Consider the following 14580-nt stretch of genomic DNA (forward strand, 5'->3'; position numbering starts at 1 on the left):
GGCTACTAACTCAGTTAATTCATGTAAAGCCTGGCACATAGGAGGAGCTCAAACATGATGGTGATTATTCCTTTGATAACTGCATGTGCTGGCACCAGGGCCACAGAGACATAAGCCACGAGCCTTTCCTGTGTTCTCCTTGCCCCCAGCCCTCCTCCTCCTCTGGGCTCTGCCGTCCTACCCCAGGGCTCCTCTTTCCACATGCAGCCCCCCAGGTGCTGGCCCAGGCTCACCACTGCGGGATGAGACCCCTTCTGCCGCTGGATGCACCCAGAGCCGACATTGTAGATGTACTCGGGCCCGCGAATGTCAGACACAAAGTGAGATCACAGGGTGAGGCGGTCATGGAGAGAGGGGCAGGCAGTCAGGACAGTCAAGAAGGATAAGACTCAGGCAGATTTCAGTCGGCCCTCCCACTCCAAGTATAGGGAGACAGACCGAGGCCAGGAGATGGGGAAGTTGCTCCGGTCTTCCCGCTCTAGGAGGAGAAGCCAGGGCTGTCCCCTGGGGTGGGGTGGAGGGCTGGAACGTGGGGTCTCACATGGTCAGGTGCTCCCTGAACGATAGGGTGTCCTCTGAACTGTTGGGGACAAGGTACAGGAAGGCTGCCTCGACCACTCCAGTCATCTTGTACTCAGGGCTGCGTAAGACGGCGGCGATGACAACCACTTGGCAGAGAGCTGGGGAGAAGGCAGGTGCTGATGACGGGGATGAACCCTTGATGGGCTCAGGCAGATCCTCACGTGGGAGCTGGACGTGCAGGAGCTCATCCCACGACCAGGCATCTCTAGGGGCGCCCCCTGCACGCCCAGCACAGAACTGCCCCTGCTGTGGCATCTCAGAACCGGGCTTCTGACTTTGGGGACAGGAGAATGGTTCCCAAGCCTCCTGGATTTCACCCCAGGGTCCGGACGAGGAAAAGGCTGGGCCCAGGGCTCCCCCGCTGCAGGGCAGCATGGGTGACGAGCGCAGCCTTCGGGTGGTCACACACTGGGCCCCGGGCACTCAGCAGAGGAAGGAGGCTCAGGGCTATGCCGGCTTAGGGCAGCACCATGCTGGGACCAGAGGGCCCTAGGTGGCCGGAAGGGGTGGCGGAGGATGCAGTGACCTTTGTAAGAAGCTGTGTGGCAGCCCAGCCACTGGGGCCATGACATAATCCAGGGAGTGCTTGGGAAAGGCCTTGCACAAAACCCTCCCTTCTTTCCCCCAAGGCAGCTCCAAGTAAAACCTCTAAACCCAGGTCAAATTTAGGTCCCCTTTGGTCAAGAGAACTGAGGGGTCTGGCATATTCCAAGCTAGAATGGGCATGGCACTGGAGTGATATGTAGTGTTTTGTTTTTACTTTTTTCTTGTATAGTATAACATACATTCAAAGCAAAGAAATAAGAAAGCACTAGTTTTCAAAGCACTCTTCAACAAGTAGTTACAGGACACATGTACACTGGAACCCTGTATGTGGGTGTTCGCAGTACACAGTTCACACGCAGTTCACAAAGAGACTGCAAAACAACCAGAAACAGAACAGCTTTTAAAAAGGGGAATTTAATAAGATCCAAGTTTACTAGTTCAAAGGCTGAGAAAATGTCCCAATTAAAACAAGTCTATAGAAATGTCCAATCTAAGGCATTCAGGGAAAGATACCTTGGTTCAAGAAGGCCGATGAATGGACAACCAAAGCTATAGGCTGAGCCCCCAGTCTTGGGCTTTGTTCATATGAAACTTAACCCCACAAAGGATAGGTCAAGTCTACTTAAAATTTAGGCCTAAGAGTCACCCCCAAGAGAGCCTCTTTTGTTGCTCAGATGTGGCCTCTCTCTCCAGCCAACACAACGAGCAGTCTCACCACCCTCCCCCTGTCTACGTGGGACACAACTCCGAGGGGTGTGGACCTTCCTGGCAACGTGGGACAGAGATCCTGGAATGAGCTGAGATTCAGCATCAAGGGATTGAGAAAAACCCTAGACTGAGCTGAGATTTAGCATCAAGGGATTGAGAAAACCTTCTCCACCAAAAGGGGGAAGAGTGAAAAGAGACAAAGTGTCAATGGCTGAGAGATTCCAAACAGAGTCGAGAGGTTATCCTGGAGGTTATTCTTATGCATCAAGTAGATATCATCTTGTTATTCAAGATGTAATGGAGAGGCTAGAGGGAACTGCCTGAAAATGTAGAGCTGTGTTCCAGTAGCCATGTTTCTTGAGGATGATTGAATAATGATATAGTTGTCACAATGTGACTGTGTGATTGTGAAAACCTTGTGTTTGATGCTCCTTTTTTTGATCTTGTCAACAAAGGAGTAGAACATATGGAATAAAAATAAATAATAGGGGGAACAAATGCTAAAATAAATTTAGTTTGAAATGCTAGTGATCAATGAAAGCGAGGGGTAAGGGGTATGGTAGGTATAATCTTTTTTTTTCTTTCCTGTGTTCATTTTATTTCTTTTATATTGTCTTTTTATTTCTTTTTCTGAATTAATGCAAATGTTCTAAAAAATGATGAATATGCAACTAAGTGATGATATTGTGAATTACTGATTATATATGTTGATGTTTTATTTGGTTTCTTAATTTTTTAATTAATAAATTTAAAAAAAAAGAAGGCCGATGAAGTTCAGGGTTTCTCTTTTGGCTGAAAGGACACATGGCGAACACAGCATCATCTGCTAGCTTTCTCTCCTGGCTTCAGGTTTCATGAAGCTCCCTGGGAGGCGTTTTCCTTCTTCATCTCCAAAAGTCGCTGGCCGTGGACTTCTGCCTTGTGGTGCTGCAGCATTCTCTGCTCTCTCCAAATCTCCTTCATTCCCCAAAATGTTTCCTCTTTTATATGACTCCAGAAAAGTGTCAAGACCCACCCAAATAGGTGGAGTCATGTTGACACCTAATCTGGTTTGACAACCACTCTTGATTAAATCACTAAAATTTTATTTCAATCAAATCAGTTTGATTGAAACTGATCTGATTACAGTTTCAAACATACAGTATTGAATAGGGATTATTCTGCCTTTATGAAGTGAGACTGTGATTAAAACTTGGCTTTTCTAGGGGGCATACATCCTTTCAAACCAGCATAACAAGTAAGTTGCAAAAACTGTGCAATTTTAATTCAGTGAAACAGTACTAAGTAATAAAAGGGAATGAACTACTGACAAGAATCTTAAAAATGTTATGCTGAGCAAAAAGAAAGCAGACTTACCAGGCACATAGTCCATTGACATGAGGTTCTAGAATGGGCAGAACTCACCTCTAGTGATAGATAGAACACCAGCAGTTAGCTAGAGCAGGGAGGGCAATCTGACGGTGAAAGGGCACCAGAGAACTTTCTGAGGGGATGGCAGTGCTCTATGTTGTCATTGTGGAGTCAGTTCCAAACATCTCTACCTTTGTCAAAACTTACTAAAATGTAAACCTAAAATATGTGCATTTTGTTGTATGCAAATTTTATCTAGAGAAAGTGGATTTTTAAATAAAAACTCTCCCTCAAAGCAGAGAAAGCAAAAACATGGCAAATTAAAAAACACTAACAATTTTTAATGCTGTACCAACTTAGCAATGCACCAGTGAGTCTTTCACCACATCTTTGTGAGAATTGGAATTCCCCACTTTTTGATTTATATTATGCCAGTTCAATTTGGTTTTTGAATTTGCATGGGTGTAATTTGATTCTTCGAAAAGGGAAGTTTATCCACTTTTTGACACATCTCACACCCAACAGTATGACTAAAATAAAGAGACAGACAACAATAAGTGTTGATGAGGATGTAGACAAATCAGCACCATCACCCGTAGCTGATGGGAATGTAAAATGTTGCAGCCGCGTTGGAGAACACTCTTGTAGCCCTGTGTTGGGAAAGTGGAGGAAGGGCAGGGGGAAAAGGGACGCCCAAAGAGTACAATGAGAGTGAGATGTTTCAAGGCATGGAAGAGCTGTATGGCTGGAGCAGGTGATGGAGACGGAATGTCCAGAGTTGATTTTGGAGAGGTTGGCAGGAGTCCAAGCCTGCAGGGCACGGTCCAGGCTGAGGGGGTTGGTATGGACTCAGGGGACAGGTGGCAGAAACTGAAATATGTTAAGTAAGGTTGAGGGTGACATAATCGTATTTTCTCTTTAGAGATCACTCTGTCTGCAATGGGGAGGATGGGGAGGGCAGAGGTGGGAGAACAGCCTGGAAGGGCCAGTGGAGGCTGGCCCAGCGGTCCAGGTGTGAGATGATGGGGGACAGGTTCCAGCCGCTGTTTATTTCAAGGAGAGGCTCTGCATGGCTCAGGGATAGCAGAGTCCTGAGCTTTAGAGGGCCGCACATACCACACACACACACACACACACACACACACACACACACACACACACAAACACACACATCTTATAAAACAACACAGAAGCCCCTCTGTCACTGGTCCTGGCACAGAATGACCCATGGCCCCAAATACCCACATTCATGACCAATACTGTTCAGGTCCCAGGCAAACAATTCTCAACATCTTACACTCCTTATTCTTGAAGCAAAAGCCCACTGCATTGAAATATCCTGATGATTTGGGGGTGACACTGCCACTGACGTAGGAGACAGACTCTGCTTCAGAGTTTAGGGAGGAGCAGAGTGGATGAACAGAAAAGACAGACCAGGTGGGGTAGGTGATGGTGCAGAGTGAAGCTGGCTCTCCCACCTGCTGACTGTGTGACCTGGGGTAAGTTCCTTCACTGCTCCTTGCCTCAATTTTCCCATCTCTAAAATGGGACTAATGATAATACCCACTACATCCAGGTATGAGGACTCAACCAGTTTACATTTATATAATGCACAGTAAATGAAATAAATTTCCTTCAAGAATCTGCTCATTATCATAAGCCTTACCATCTATTTAAGGACAAGCTTCAGTGGGAAGAAAAGTTAGAAAGAATGTTGCATTAGAGAAATCCTTCTGTGATTGTAGATTGCATCCCATTTCTAAAGACATCAAAATGCAAAAATGTCTCCCAGATTCAAGAAAATTGAATATTCCCTCCCTTATATAGATTAGATTTAAAACAATAGATTAGGGAGATGAAGTGACATGCAAGGTCACACACTAAGTGACCTTTAGGGAATTGGAAATGCATGCATTTGAACTCCTTATTTCTGGAAAAAGCCAATTTGAGTATTTCTTCACCACAGCCAGGGTTTAGCCTTGGTGACAAACATGGATCTCCTTCCTGATGGGCAACCATGAAGAAAGAGCAAACCACCCTCCTAGGAGCTCTGTGTCTGGGCTGGGGAAACACCCCACAAAAAACGTTTGCTCAAGTTCAAATCCTGTTGTGTCATCTTGGGCAACTTAAGTAGCTTCGTTGGGCCTCAATTTCACTATCTGAAAAACCAGAGAAATAATGCATTTCACACAAGGTTGTGCATGAGATGAAATCGCATCACACAGCGTGGTACCTGTTTCAAGGTGGGGGCACAGGATGTTGGTGTTTTTTGGGGATTGAAATTGTCAAGCATATGGAACTGTCAATTTTTTAGGTCAAAAAGCACTTGAAGCTCATCAATTTCATATAGTTTTCCCTACTACTATGGACCCTGTTGTGGTTGGCACAAGGACAGGGCACACCAGCCCCATTTTGCAGTGAGCAACTGACCCTAAGGGAGAAGTCATGCCCTGCCCAAGGTCATGTTCTGCTCAGGAGGCTGGGACTGGAACCCACCTGCCAGCCTCGCCCTTTCTCCCAGCCCCTCCTTCACTTTCCCAGCACTGGCTGCAGGTCATGCTGGGGATTTATTTGACTGTTCCTCTGTGCTCGTTTGTTCCTCTGTGAAACGGGTTGTGGCGAGGATTCAGTGAACTACAGGGGGAATCCACAGTACTTCGACGGTGGCTGGTAAACCACAGAGCTTCTGATGCTCCTGGAAGTTGGGCTGAGGTTGCCTTGACATTTGTCCAGCTGCTGGTCAGTGGGACTGAGCATGCGCGGAGGCTCAGCCCAGAGCAGCCCTGTGGGAAGCTCAAAGCGCCTGTGCCGCCACCAGCTGGTCGTGCACTGTGCAGCCGCACCAGAGGCTTCCTAGCCAGGGTGGGGATTCTTCCTGCATCTGCCCTGGCGGACACATTGGGTAACTTTCAACCAGGCTGGTCATCAAATAACAGAAAGTGGGGGTGAGCAGGAACCCAGAAATTATACCAGATAGTCCCTAGAAGAGGCTGTTGCTTTTGGATTCAGAAAGCCTGGTCATTCCTCCAGGTGATGTTTATCAGCTTCTCGTGTGTGCCAATCAGCACAGGTTAGAGATGCTGCTCCAAGGCAGGTGTGGGTGTGAGTCCCAGCGCTGCTGCTTCCCAGCTCTCTGACCCTGGGCTGAGCAGCTAATGGAGCACTTAGCATAGCCAGGCAGCGCACAAGGCGTTTGACCTAACTTTCCCATTTGATCTCCACAGCCACCCTGGGAGAGCTGAAACAAGGTCATTTAGGTGGGGAAATGGAGGCCTAGAAAGGTGGCATAGCTTATCCAAGGTCACCCCGCTAGCATAGTGAGTTACCCAGGGTACAGTTGGCAGCCTGCAGGCAGGAGCTGTTGAGGCCAGCACGTCACACTGCCTCCAAGGCACTTGGCTTCTCGGAGCCGCACTTCTTTCATCTTCTGTAACATATGGATAACGTGCCAATGGAATAAATGAGACAGTGCTGGTGAAGCACATGTCTCGGAGCCTGGCATGCAGGTACCGAGGACGAGGGTGCCAGCTCTTGTCTAGGTACCATGTTTAACATTTTGAGGAACTTCCGAACTGTTCTTCAAGCCAGCTGCACATTTTACATTCCCATCAGCTCTGCGTGAGGACACCGATTTCTCCACGTCCTCCTCAACCCTGGTATATGTCCATCATTTCACTTTAGCCAGACTGGTGGATGTCAAGTGTGTGAACCTGCATCTCTGTGTCATGTTGATTTGTATTTCCTGATGGCAAATGCTGTTGAGCATCTTTTAATGTGCGTGTTGACCATTTGCTTATCTCCTTCTGAAAAATGTCTATTCAGAACCTGGCAGAGCCCTGTAAACACACTGTACAATAGTACAACTTAGCAAGTGGAGCCCAGAATAAAACCAGGGTGTGCTGGGCCCCCGCAGTGTGCCACGGGAGAGGCAGTGAATGTCTCCAGCTCTGAAGCTCAGTCCTGCCTTCTTTAGGTGAAATGCTCCTTTATCCCCCCATGGAGTCCACCTCCCAAAGGCCACGCCCCTTCCTGCCCACGGCAGGTCTCCTTGGAGCCCTTGCTGGCCTGGATGAAGGCAGCAGTCACTTAGACACCTCCTTGCCTCATCTCATGGCCTCTCAGCCTACCTCACCCAGCACTTGAAGTCCACCCCGCAGTGCCTGCAGGACCCGGCTGAGAAGGAGGCCGTCCCCCCACTGCCCTGGGTTGGCAGGACCAGACCCTGCTGCCCCCCAGAATCCTCATTGTTATCACATTGCTCCGGGGCCCCAGGTTGGCAATGGGAGCACACACACTCCCTCTTCAGTGAGGGGGGCTTTGCTGCAGGCCCTGCTGTCCTGTCCCCCTGAGATCTGGCTTCAGGTGAGAAGCTCCCCGAGGACAGGCTGCATGTCTCTTCCTCCATCCATCTGGCACAGTGTCTGCAGAGGGCATTTGGACAGTAGACATTTATATGAGGAACAGGTAGCCGAAGAACCTGTTCTTGGACACCTGCTCCAGGCCAGGTACTCCCACCTGTGCTTTCATCCCGCATCCTTCCGAGTCCATCCAGATAGTCCTGGTTTCTCCCATTTTAGGGAGTGAAAAAAATCAAGGCACAGAGAGTGGAGGGCAGGGCCCAGCTGGCGGTTAGTGTGGGGTCCCACCCAGGGCTCCTTGGCTCTGCACACCTTTCTCCTGATTAACGAGACGCCTACCTGTGTCCTCAGGTACTACGCACCCCCAGGACCTACCTCAGCGCCCACAGCCAGAGCATCTGCAGAGCGGCCCCCACAGCCTCCTCCCGCCGCCCACCAGCTCCCCCTGGATGACCTGCGGCAGCTGGACGAGGCCCTGGGCTGTGCCGTCCGGGCTGCCACGGCCCACGGGGCTTCTGCCTCTCCTGACGGGGCTCCTGCCTCTCCTGACTCCCTTCGGGGCCCAGAGATGGACGGGGAGAGGGACAGGAGCCCGCTGCTGTCCCCCAGGCCAGGACTCGGCTGCAGCCACAGACCCCTGAAGTTCCTGTAGAGCCCCCAGCAGGAGGCGACCCCCCAGCCCGGGCCCCACCTGCTCAGTCCTGGTTTTTCTAAATGGAGGGGACGGCGGTCAGATGCTAAGAGAAGTGACTCCTGGGGTCCAGCCTCCTCTAGGAGGGGAGGCGGCCAGGCCACCTTCTGTCCAGGCAGAATATCGGGGAGTGTTTCCTCCTCACCCTGTACCTGCCCACCTCTGGCTGTGGGGAATCTGGGGGAGAGCCCAGGGTGACATGCGCCCAGCTCCCATGGGTGAGAGGTCTTTCCCACTGGTCCACTGGGGTGCAGACACCACGGAGAGCCCCGGGAAGCTGGCCTGCCACGGCCCTCTCAGAGCCACACCCTGAGGCCCAGCTCTCTCCCTGGGACCCCTGTGGCATTTGGCGAGTATCCACCTACCTGCTGTGCCCTGGTTTGGAACCCGGTCCAGGGCTGCAGGCCAGGCCGTCTCGCGCTCCCCCACCCCACAGCGGGGCTCACCTCAGCATTTCAGGAATGGGTGTGCGTACATTATGTTTGCATATTTGAGGCATTTAAAAATATTTTTTCCTTTCCAGTGCAAATGAAGGAGACTGAATATTGACCTTAAAAGAAAAGAAAAACATTCCCAAAGCTCCTGCATCTGCAGTGAACGTCATTGACTTGTGGTTTCTACCCTCAGGTCTGTGGGGGGAAGAGTGGACGCCCCGCCAAGCCCTTCTCCGGGGCACCTCCAGGTGCACCTTCCCAGACCGCCTGCCTCCTGCCCGTGGCTTCTGCTTCTCCTACTTTCCACTCTGCCCAGCTCAGAATCATAAACCATCAGCTGGAGGGGCCCTGCAAGGAGAGGCCGTCTGGCCGAGTCCTTTTTTATAGAGGACAGAGATGTTTCAATTAAATTGGTGTCAGCAAAAGCATGAACTGGACTTTCTTTCCAGTGCTCCTGAGCACAGACAATTACGGTAACTGCTGATCCTGACACCCTCAGAAGTGATCCCTGGGCTGAGTCCTTGGCATGGCACCCCCCACCAGGTACCCCCACCCGGCACAGTTCCCACTGTGGCCCATTTTACTCGAGAATTACAGTGAGGTCCCGCTGCACTGCCAGAGCTCAGCCAGGGCTAAAGCCCACGTTTATTGATCCCCAAATCCATGTTCTCTGTTTTATTTCTGCACCACTGTGACTTTTTCCTCTCTGACTGTGTCTCATTCACTCAGCCTTTTCCTCAGTCCCTCCTCTCTGCTCACATGCACCTCCCCTGCGAAGGACCCATTTCAGCTACTTTTCACCTGATTTCCCCAGATGCGTTTAAACTGGCATCTTGTTGGAATGAATGCTGAAATGCAAAGATTCCTTACTGTTTCTGAGCCCCCAGATCTGGATCTTCCTAGGGCCTAGAGGCCGTTATGTCTGCTAGTGTCCCATCAGGTGGGGGCAGGGGCCTGGGCTGGGGGTCCAGGGCAGGGTCCCCAGCCTCAAAGTCCCAGGCCCAGCACGGCCCCACCTGTTTGGTGAAGGAAGCCAGAGTCTGGGCCTGTGGAGCTCGGCCCTTGGGAGGGGAGGCTGAGAGGGTGCTGGCCGTGAGGGCCCAGGACTGGGCATGGCCCCTGGGCTGTGGACCTGCCTGAAGAATTCGGGCCCATCTTTCGGCCACCTGGGTGGTGGTGGTGCCTTCCTCAGACACAAGAGGCCATGTGTTCCGCAGCCCTCTGGGTCTGGGAGGGGCCGGTCCCCTGTGCTGGGCACGTGGCCTCGGGGATCAGCTCTGTGGATGTCTTAATGTGAGCCTCAGATGCAGCCCATCTCCAAACCCAAGTGCAAGGTGGTGGCTGGTTCCCGGCCCTCACCCCGAGGTGCGTCTTCTGCTCTGGGTCTTGCGGGGAAGCACCTTGAGAACATTTCTGAAGAATCCAGCTCACGTTCCCCTGTTCTGCTCCATCCAGCTTACCAGCTCTTGCCTGGGTGGACACAGCAACCTCCACAAGGGTCTTCCTGCCTCAAGTCCAGACCCTCTAAACCCTCCTCCCCAGAAGGCCAGGGCCATATGTCTACAATAGGGCCTATCCTTATTGGGCACCAATGTGCCTGGACTCCCACTACGCCTTACCCACACCTCCTACTTGGGGTCATCTGCCTCGGCCTTCCTCATATGTGTCTTCTTAGGTCCTTGGGTGGCAGAGGGAAGAGCAGGTTTGTTAGGCTTCTAATCCTTCTACACTGTTGGTTCTGATGCCCCTTTCAGGAAGCCTTCCCAAACTTCCTTTCTGCAGAAGGAACCTTCCCACACTGGGCTCCCACAGTACATGGCCCACATTATCCATCCTGCACATGGTGAGTATCACACCAGGGGCTGCTACAGCATGGACAATGTCTTATCCAGTGCCAGACAGAGCTCAACTCGAGTCAGGCTTCAAATGAATGAATGAACAAACAATTAACAACCAGACTGTCCTAAATGCAGAATTGTTATTAATGCATCTGGAGGAAGATCCAAGAGACAAGAACTGGGTGCTGGGATGAGGATGGGCCCCAGATCCACAAACTCCAAGATCTCGCCCCCCAGCTCTGTCTTCAGTCAGTCCTTGTGTCCTAGGACTCCGTGTTTTCCTTCTTCCTCTCCTCCTCCTGCTGTTTTTCCAGGGGTCTACACAGATCCTAGTGGGGGAGAATGCCCAGTTATGGGGGGAGGAAAGGTTTCTTTCATAGGGATGGAATGAACTCTGGACTCAAACCAGCCTAGCCAGGGCTCCCAATTCTGGTTCTGCTACTTCAGAGCTGGACAACCTTGGGGAATCACTTTCCCTTTCTGAACCTCAGCTTATTCACTCCAAAATGGGAGCTCAGCCCCTTCACCATTGTCCTTTTCCGAGTACATCTGACTTGTCAGGCCCGAGGCAGTATCTCCTGGGTGCTTTGCAACTTCTCCCATTTTACAGAGAAGTAGGCTCAGGGTGGCACCATCACCTGTATGAGGTCACCTGACCAAAAGCTGTGGTAGACAGGCCATTGACCAGGGGGTCTTTCTCGGAAGACTGTGCTCTTAAGCCCTTTCTTGGGGTTCCCGCACTGGAAGGAAACCTTTCCCTCAGGTAAGCATGTGAGATGAGCTCAGGTGGCAAACAGAGATATTTTCATTTAACTAGATATGAAATTAATTTTTTAAATATATATATATATATCTTAAAAAAAGGAAAATATATATGTAAAAGTGTAACTGGCACATCAGCCATGTTATTTCATTTAATATTGCATAGGATGAGATCAAGTAAAGACTTGCACTTAAAATGGGTTTAAAGAAACATATTAAGGAGATACTTATGTAGGAAATTCTTGGTTACACAAAAATCGGGATGTGGTCCTGGACTTACTGTGAATTGGATGACATTGAAACCACAATTCTGATTCCCAATTGTACAGGTCATAAAAACGAGCAGGGGGAGCACAGACTCGGAGGAGCAGGAAATGGCAAATGGCACTGCCTGGGGTGCACCTTCTCACTGGGACCCACCACCACAACGCTCCTGAACTGTTACCCTCCAGTTATCCTCCAAGTCCCCCCCACCTGCTCTGTGCTTCCTTCCTGATTTCCCAGTGTCCTTTCCCTTCTGGGCTCCCACCCAGCACCCACAGGCCTGCGGGAAGCTCAGCTGTCCCTGCTTCAAAGCAGGACGCCCTGCTCTGCTGTGCAGCCTGGGCTGGCAGCCTTCCTTCTCTTGGCCTCCAGGGCTGCCCACGGCTGGACCACCCCCGGGCTGGCACTGGGCACTGCCCGGGCCCTCTGGCATTTACCTTCTTCCCATCCATGTATAGGATTTCCTCGTCCTGCAGGCCCACGCAGGTGAGGACTTCGTGGAACTCCCTCCGTTGTTCCTTGGTCACCTCCTGCTTCCTGGCTGCAGGGGTGGGAGGGCCTGGGTGAGGAAGCTGGGAGGGGGCCAGGCAGGGCTGGGGTTCTGGGCACCCACCCAGGGGTGTGGGAACCTGGGTGAGTCTGGAGTCAGAGACTGCTCATGTGCCTACCGTAGAAGGCTAATCCCAGGTTCTTATCATCTTCTGGGGAGAACAACAATATGAAGGTCTCTGGGTCCTTGGTGAGCCACAGGTTGGCAAAGTGTTCTTCACTAACCACTAGAGGGGAAAAGAGCCTCTGGGTGAGACCGAGAGGAGGGCGGTGTCCCCTCTTACATGAGGACACCTTGGCGTGCCCAGGGTCACTCAGCCAACCAGTGTTCTTGGGTTCCCTCTCTCCATTTTACAGATGAGGAGAATGAGGTCCAGCGAGGGGCGCTGGGGCAGGAAAGTGGGGCCAGTTCAGTGCCATTGGCCTTCGTGTGCCCCTACTATGTGTTGTCTCCCTGGTGATGACTGGGACATGCGTGAAGCCACCATCCACCCAACACGGGCTGCCACCCTTCACTTCCAGAGGATCTCACAGTGTGGCTAAGGTAGAGGCAGGTCTGGAGCCAGCCTTGGGTCTGAGTCCTAGTTCCAATTATAGGCTGTGTGACCTCAGAGATAGGTCTTGACTTCTCTGTGCCTCCAATTTCACATGAAAATTGGGCAGGATTATCATCATGTCCTCTTAGGGTTACTAAATCACTTAATTCATGCAAAGCACTTTGAACAGTGCCTGGCATATAGGAGGGGCTCAAACATGGTGGTGATAACTCCTTTGATAACTGCATGTGCTGGCACCAGGGCCACAGAGACATAAGCCACGAGCCTTTCCTGTGTTCTCCTTGCCCTCAACCCTCCTCCTCCTCTGGGCTGTGCCGTCCTACCCCAGGGCCCCCCTTTCCACATGAAGGCCTCCAGGTGCTGGCCCAGGCTTACCACTGCGGGACAAAGTCCCCTTCTGCCGCTGGATGCGCCCAGGATTCTCACTGTAGATGCACGTAGGCCCACTAACGTCAGACACAATGTGAGATCACAGGGTGAGGTGGTCATAGAGAGAGGGACAGGCAACCATGACAGTCAAGAAGGACAAGATTCAGGCAGTTTCCAGTCGGCCCTCCCACTCCAAGGATGGGGACACAGACCGAGGCCAGGGGATGGGCAAGTTGCTTCCATCTTCCCGCTCTAGGAGGAGAAGCCAAGGCTGGCCCCTGGGGTGGGGTGGAGGGCTGGCATGTGGGGGTCTCACATTGTCACGTAGTCCCTGAACTGTAGGTTGTCTTTCGTCAGGTTGGGGATGAGATAAAAGAAGAGTGCTTTGAGCTCTCTATTCATCTCCTTGAGCACAGGGTTGCGGAGGACCACACCAATGAGAAACCACTTGCCAGAGAGCTGGGGAGAAAGCAGGAGCTGATGATGGGGAGCTGGGGACTGAGCCCTTGATGGGCTCAGGCATATCTTCCCCCCATTTTGCAAACAGGGAAACAGAGGCCCCAGGTGGGAGTTGGACGTGCAGGAGCTCACCCCATGACCAGGCATCTCTGGGGCGCCCCCTCCATGCCCAGCACAGAACTGCCCCTGCTGTGGTGCCTCGACTTTGGAGGCAGAAGAATGGTTCCTGAGGCTCCTGGATTTCACCCCAGGGTCCGGGCAAGGAAAGGGGAGAGCCAACAGCCAACAGGGGAAAGCACAGCCCCGAGAGGCTGGGCCCAGGGCTCACCTGCTGCAGGATAGCGTCGGTGATGGGCGCAGCCCTCGGGTGGTCACACAGTGGGCCCCGGGCGCTCAGCAGAGGAAGGAGGCTCAGGGCTGCGAGGGCCCAGGGAAGCGCCATGCCGGATCAGGAGGGCCCTGGGTGGCCAGAAGTGGTGGCCAGAGGGTGCAGTGACCTTTATAAGAAGCTGTTGTTTGGGCTGTCCCTGGGCTGTGACACAATCCGGGGAGCGCTTGGGAAAGGCCTTGCACAAACCCTTCCTTCTTTCCCCAAAGGCAGCTCTGGGTAAAATCTCCAAGTCCAGGTGTAATCTCGGTGCCCTTTGGCCAAGAAGACTGAGGGCTCTGGTTTATTCAAGGTTAGGATGGACGTGGGGCTGGAGAGAGAGGTAGTATTTTGAGTCCACAGATTTCATTAGAGGGGTCACCCACTGGGCAATCTCATCGTTTCATCCAGTTGATTAGGACCAGCAGTAAAGCAAGTGCCCATGTCACCTTAGAGTTTCCCAGCTGGCTGGCATTGGGGTTTTGGCAAAGGGGGAGAAAAAAATTCGTTGTCTTATTTCTAGGAAATGGATTACTTGAACCAATTCCCAGCAAGAATCAAGAACACAGTAAGCCCGTGCTGCTCCCCACCCCGGGCCATTCACACAGGGAGCCTGCTGTCTTTTCTCTGACACACCCAGTATCTTGGGCCAGTGACCAGCCCATCGTTAGTACAGTAAATACTGTGGAATGAATCCTGCCTGTTTACATTCCTACTGGATGCACTCAAACGTAAATAAATACTTT

The 14580-nt window shown here is 51.7% G+C and overlaps 1 protein-coding gene across 1 annotated transcript; it reads right to left on the minus strand.

Annotated features, from left to right (window-relative positions):
- Window positions 1–10637: 10637 nt before the first annotated feature.
- LOC143659815 (alpha-1-acid glycoprotein-like) lies at window positions 10638–13960 on the minus strand. Its single transcript, XM_077133127.1, has 6 exons — window positions 13796–13960; window positions 13325–13467; window positions 13015–13085; window positions 12202–12309; window positions 11971–12074; window positions 10638–10836 (listed from the first exon to the last, which is right to left on the minus strand). Exons 1-6 carry the CDS (start codon window positions 13907–13909, stop codon window positions 10771–10773), a joined length of 606 nt encoding a protein of 201 aa, XP_076989242.1. The 5' UTR covers window positions 13910–13960; the 3' UTR covers window positions 10638–10770.
- Between the last annotated feature and the right edge of the window lie 620 nt (window positions 13961–14580).

This window comes from Tamandua tetradactyla, chromosome 2 (genome assembly GCF_023851605.1).
Source record: "Tamandua tetradactyla isolate mTamTet1 chromosome 2, mTamTet1.pri, whole genome shotgun sequence".
NCBI classification, from domain to species: Eukaryota; Metazoa; Chordata; class Mammalia; order Pilosa; family Myrmecophagidae; genus Tamandua; species Tamandua tetradactyla.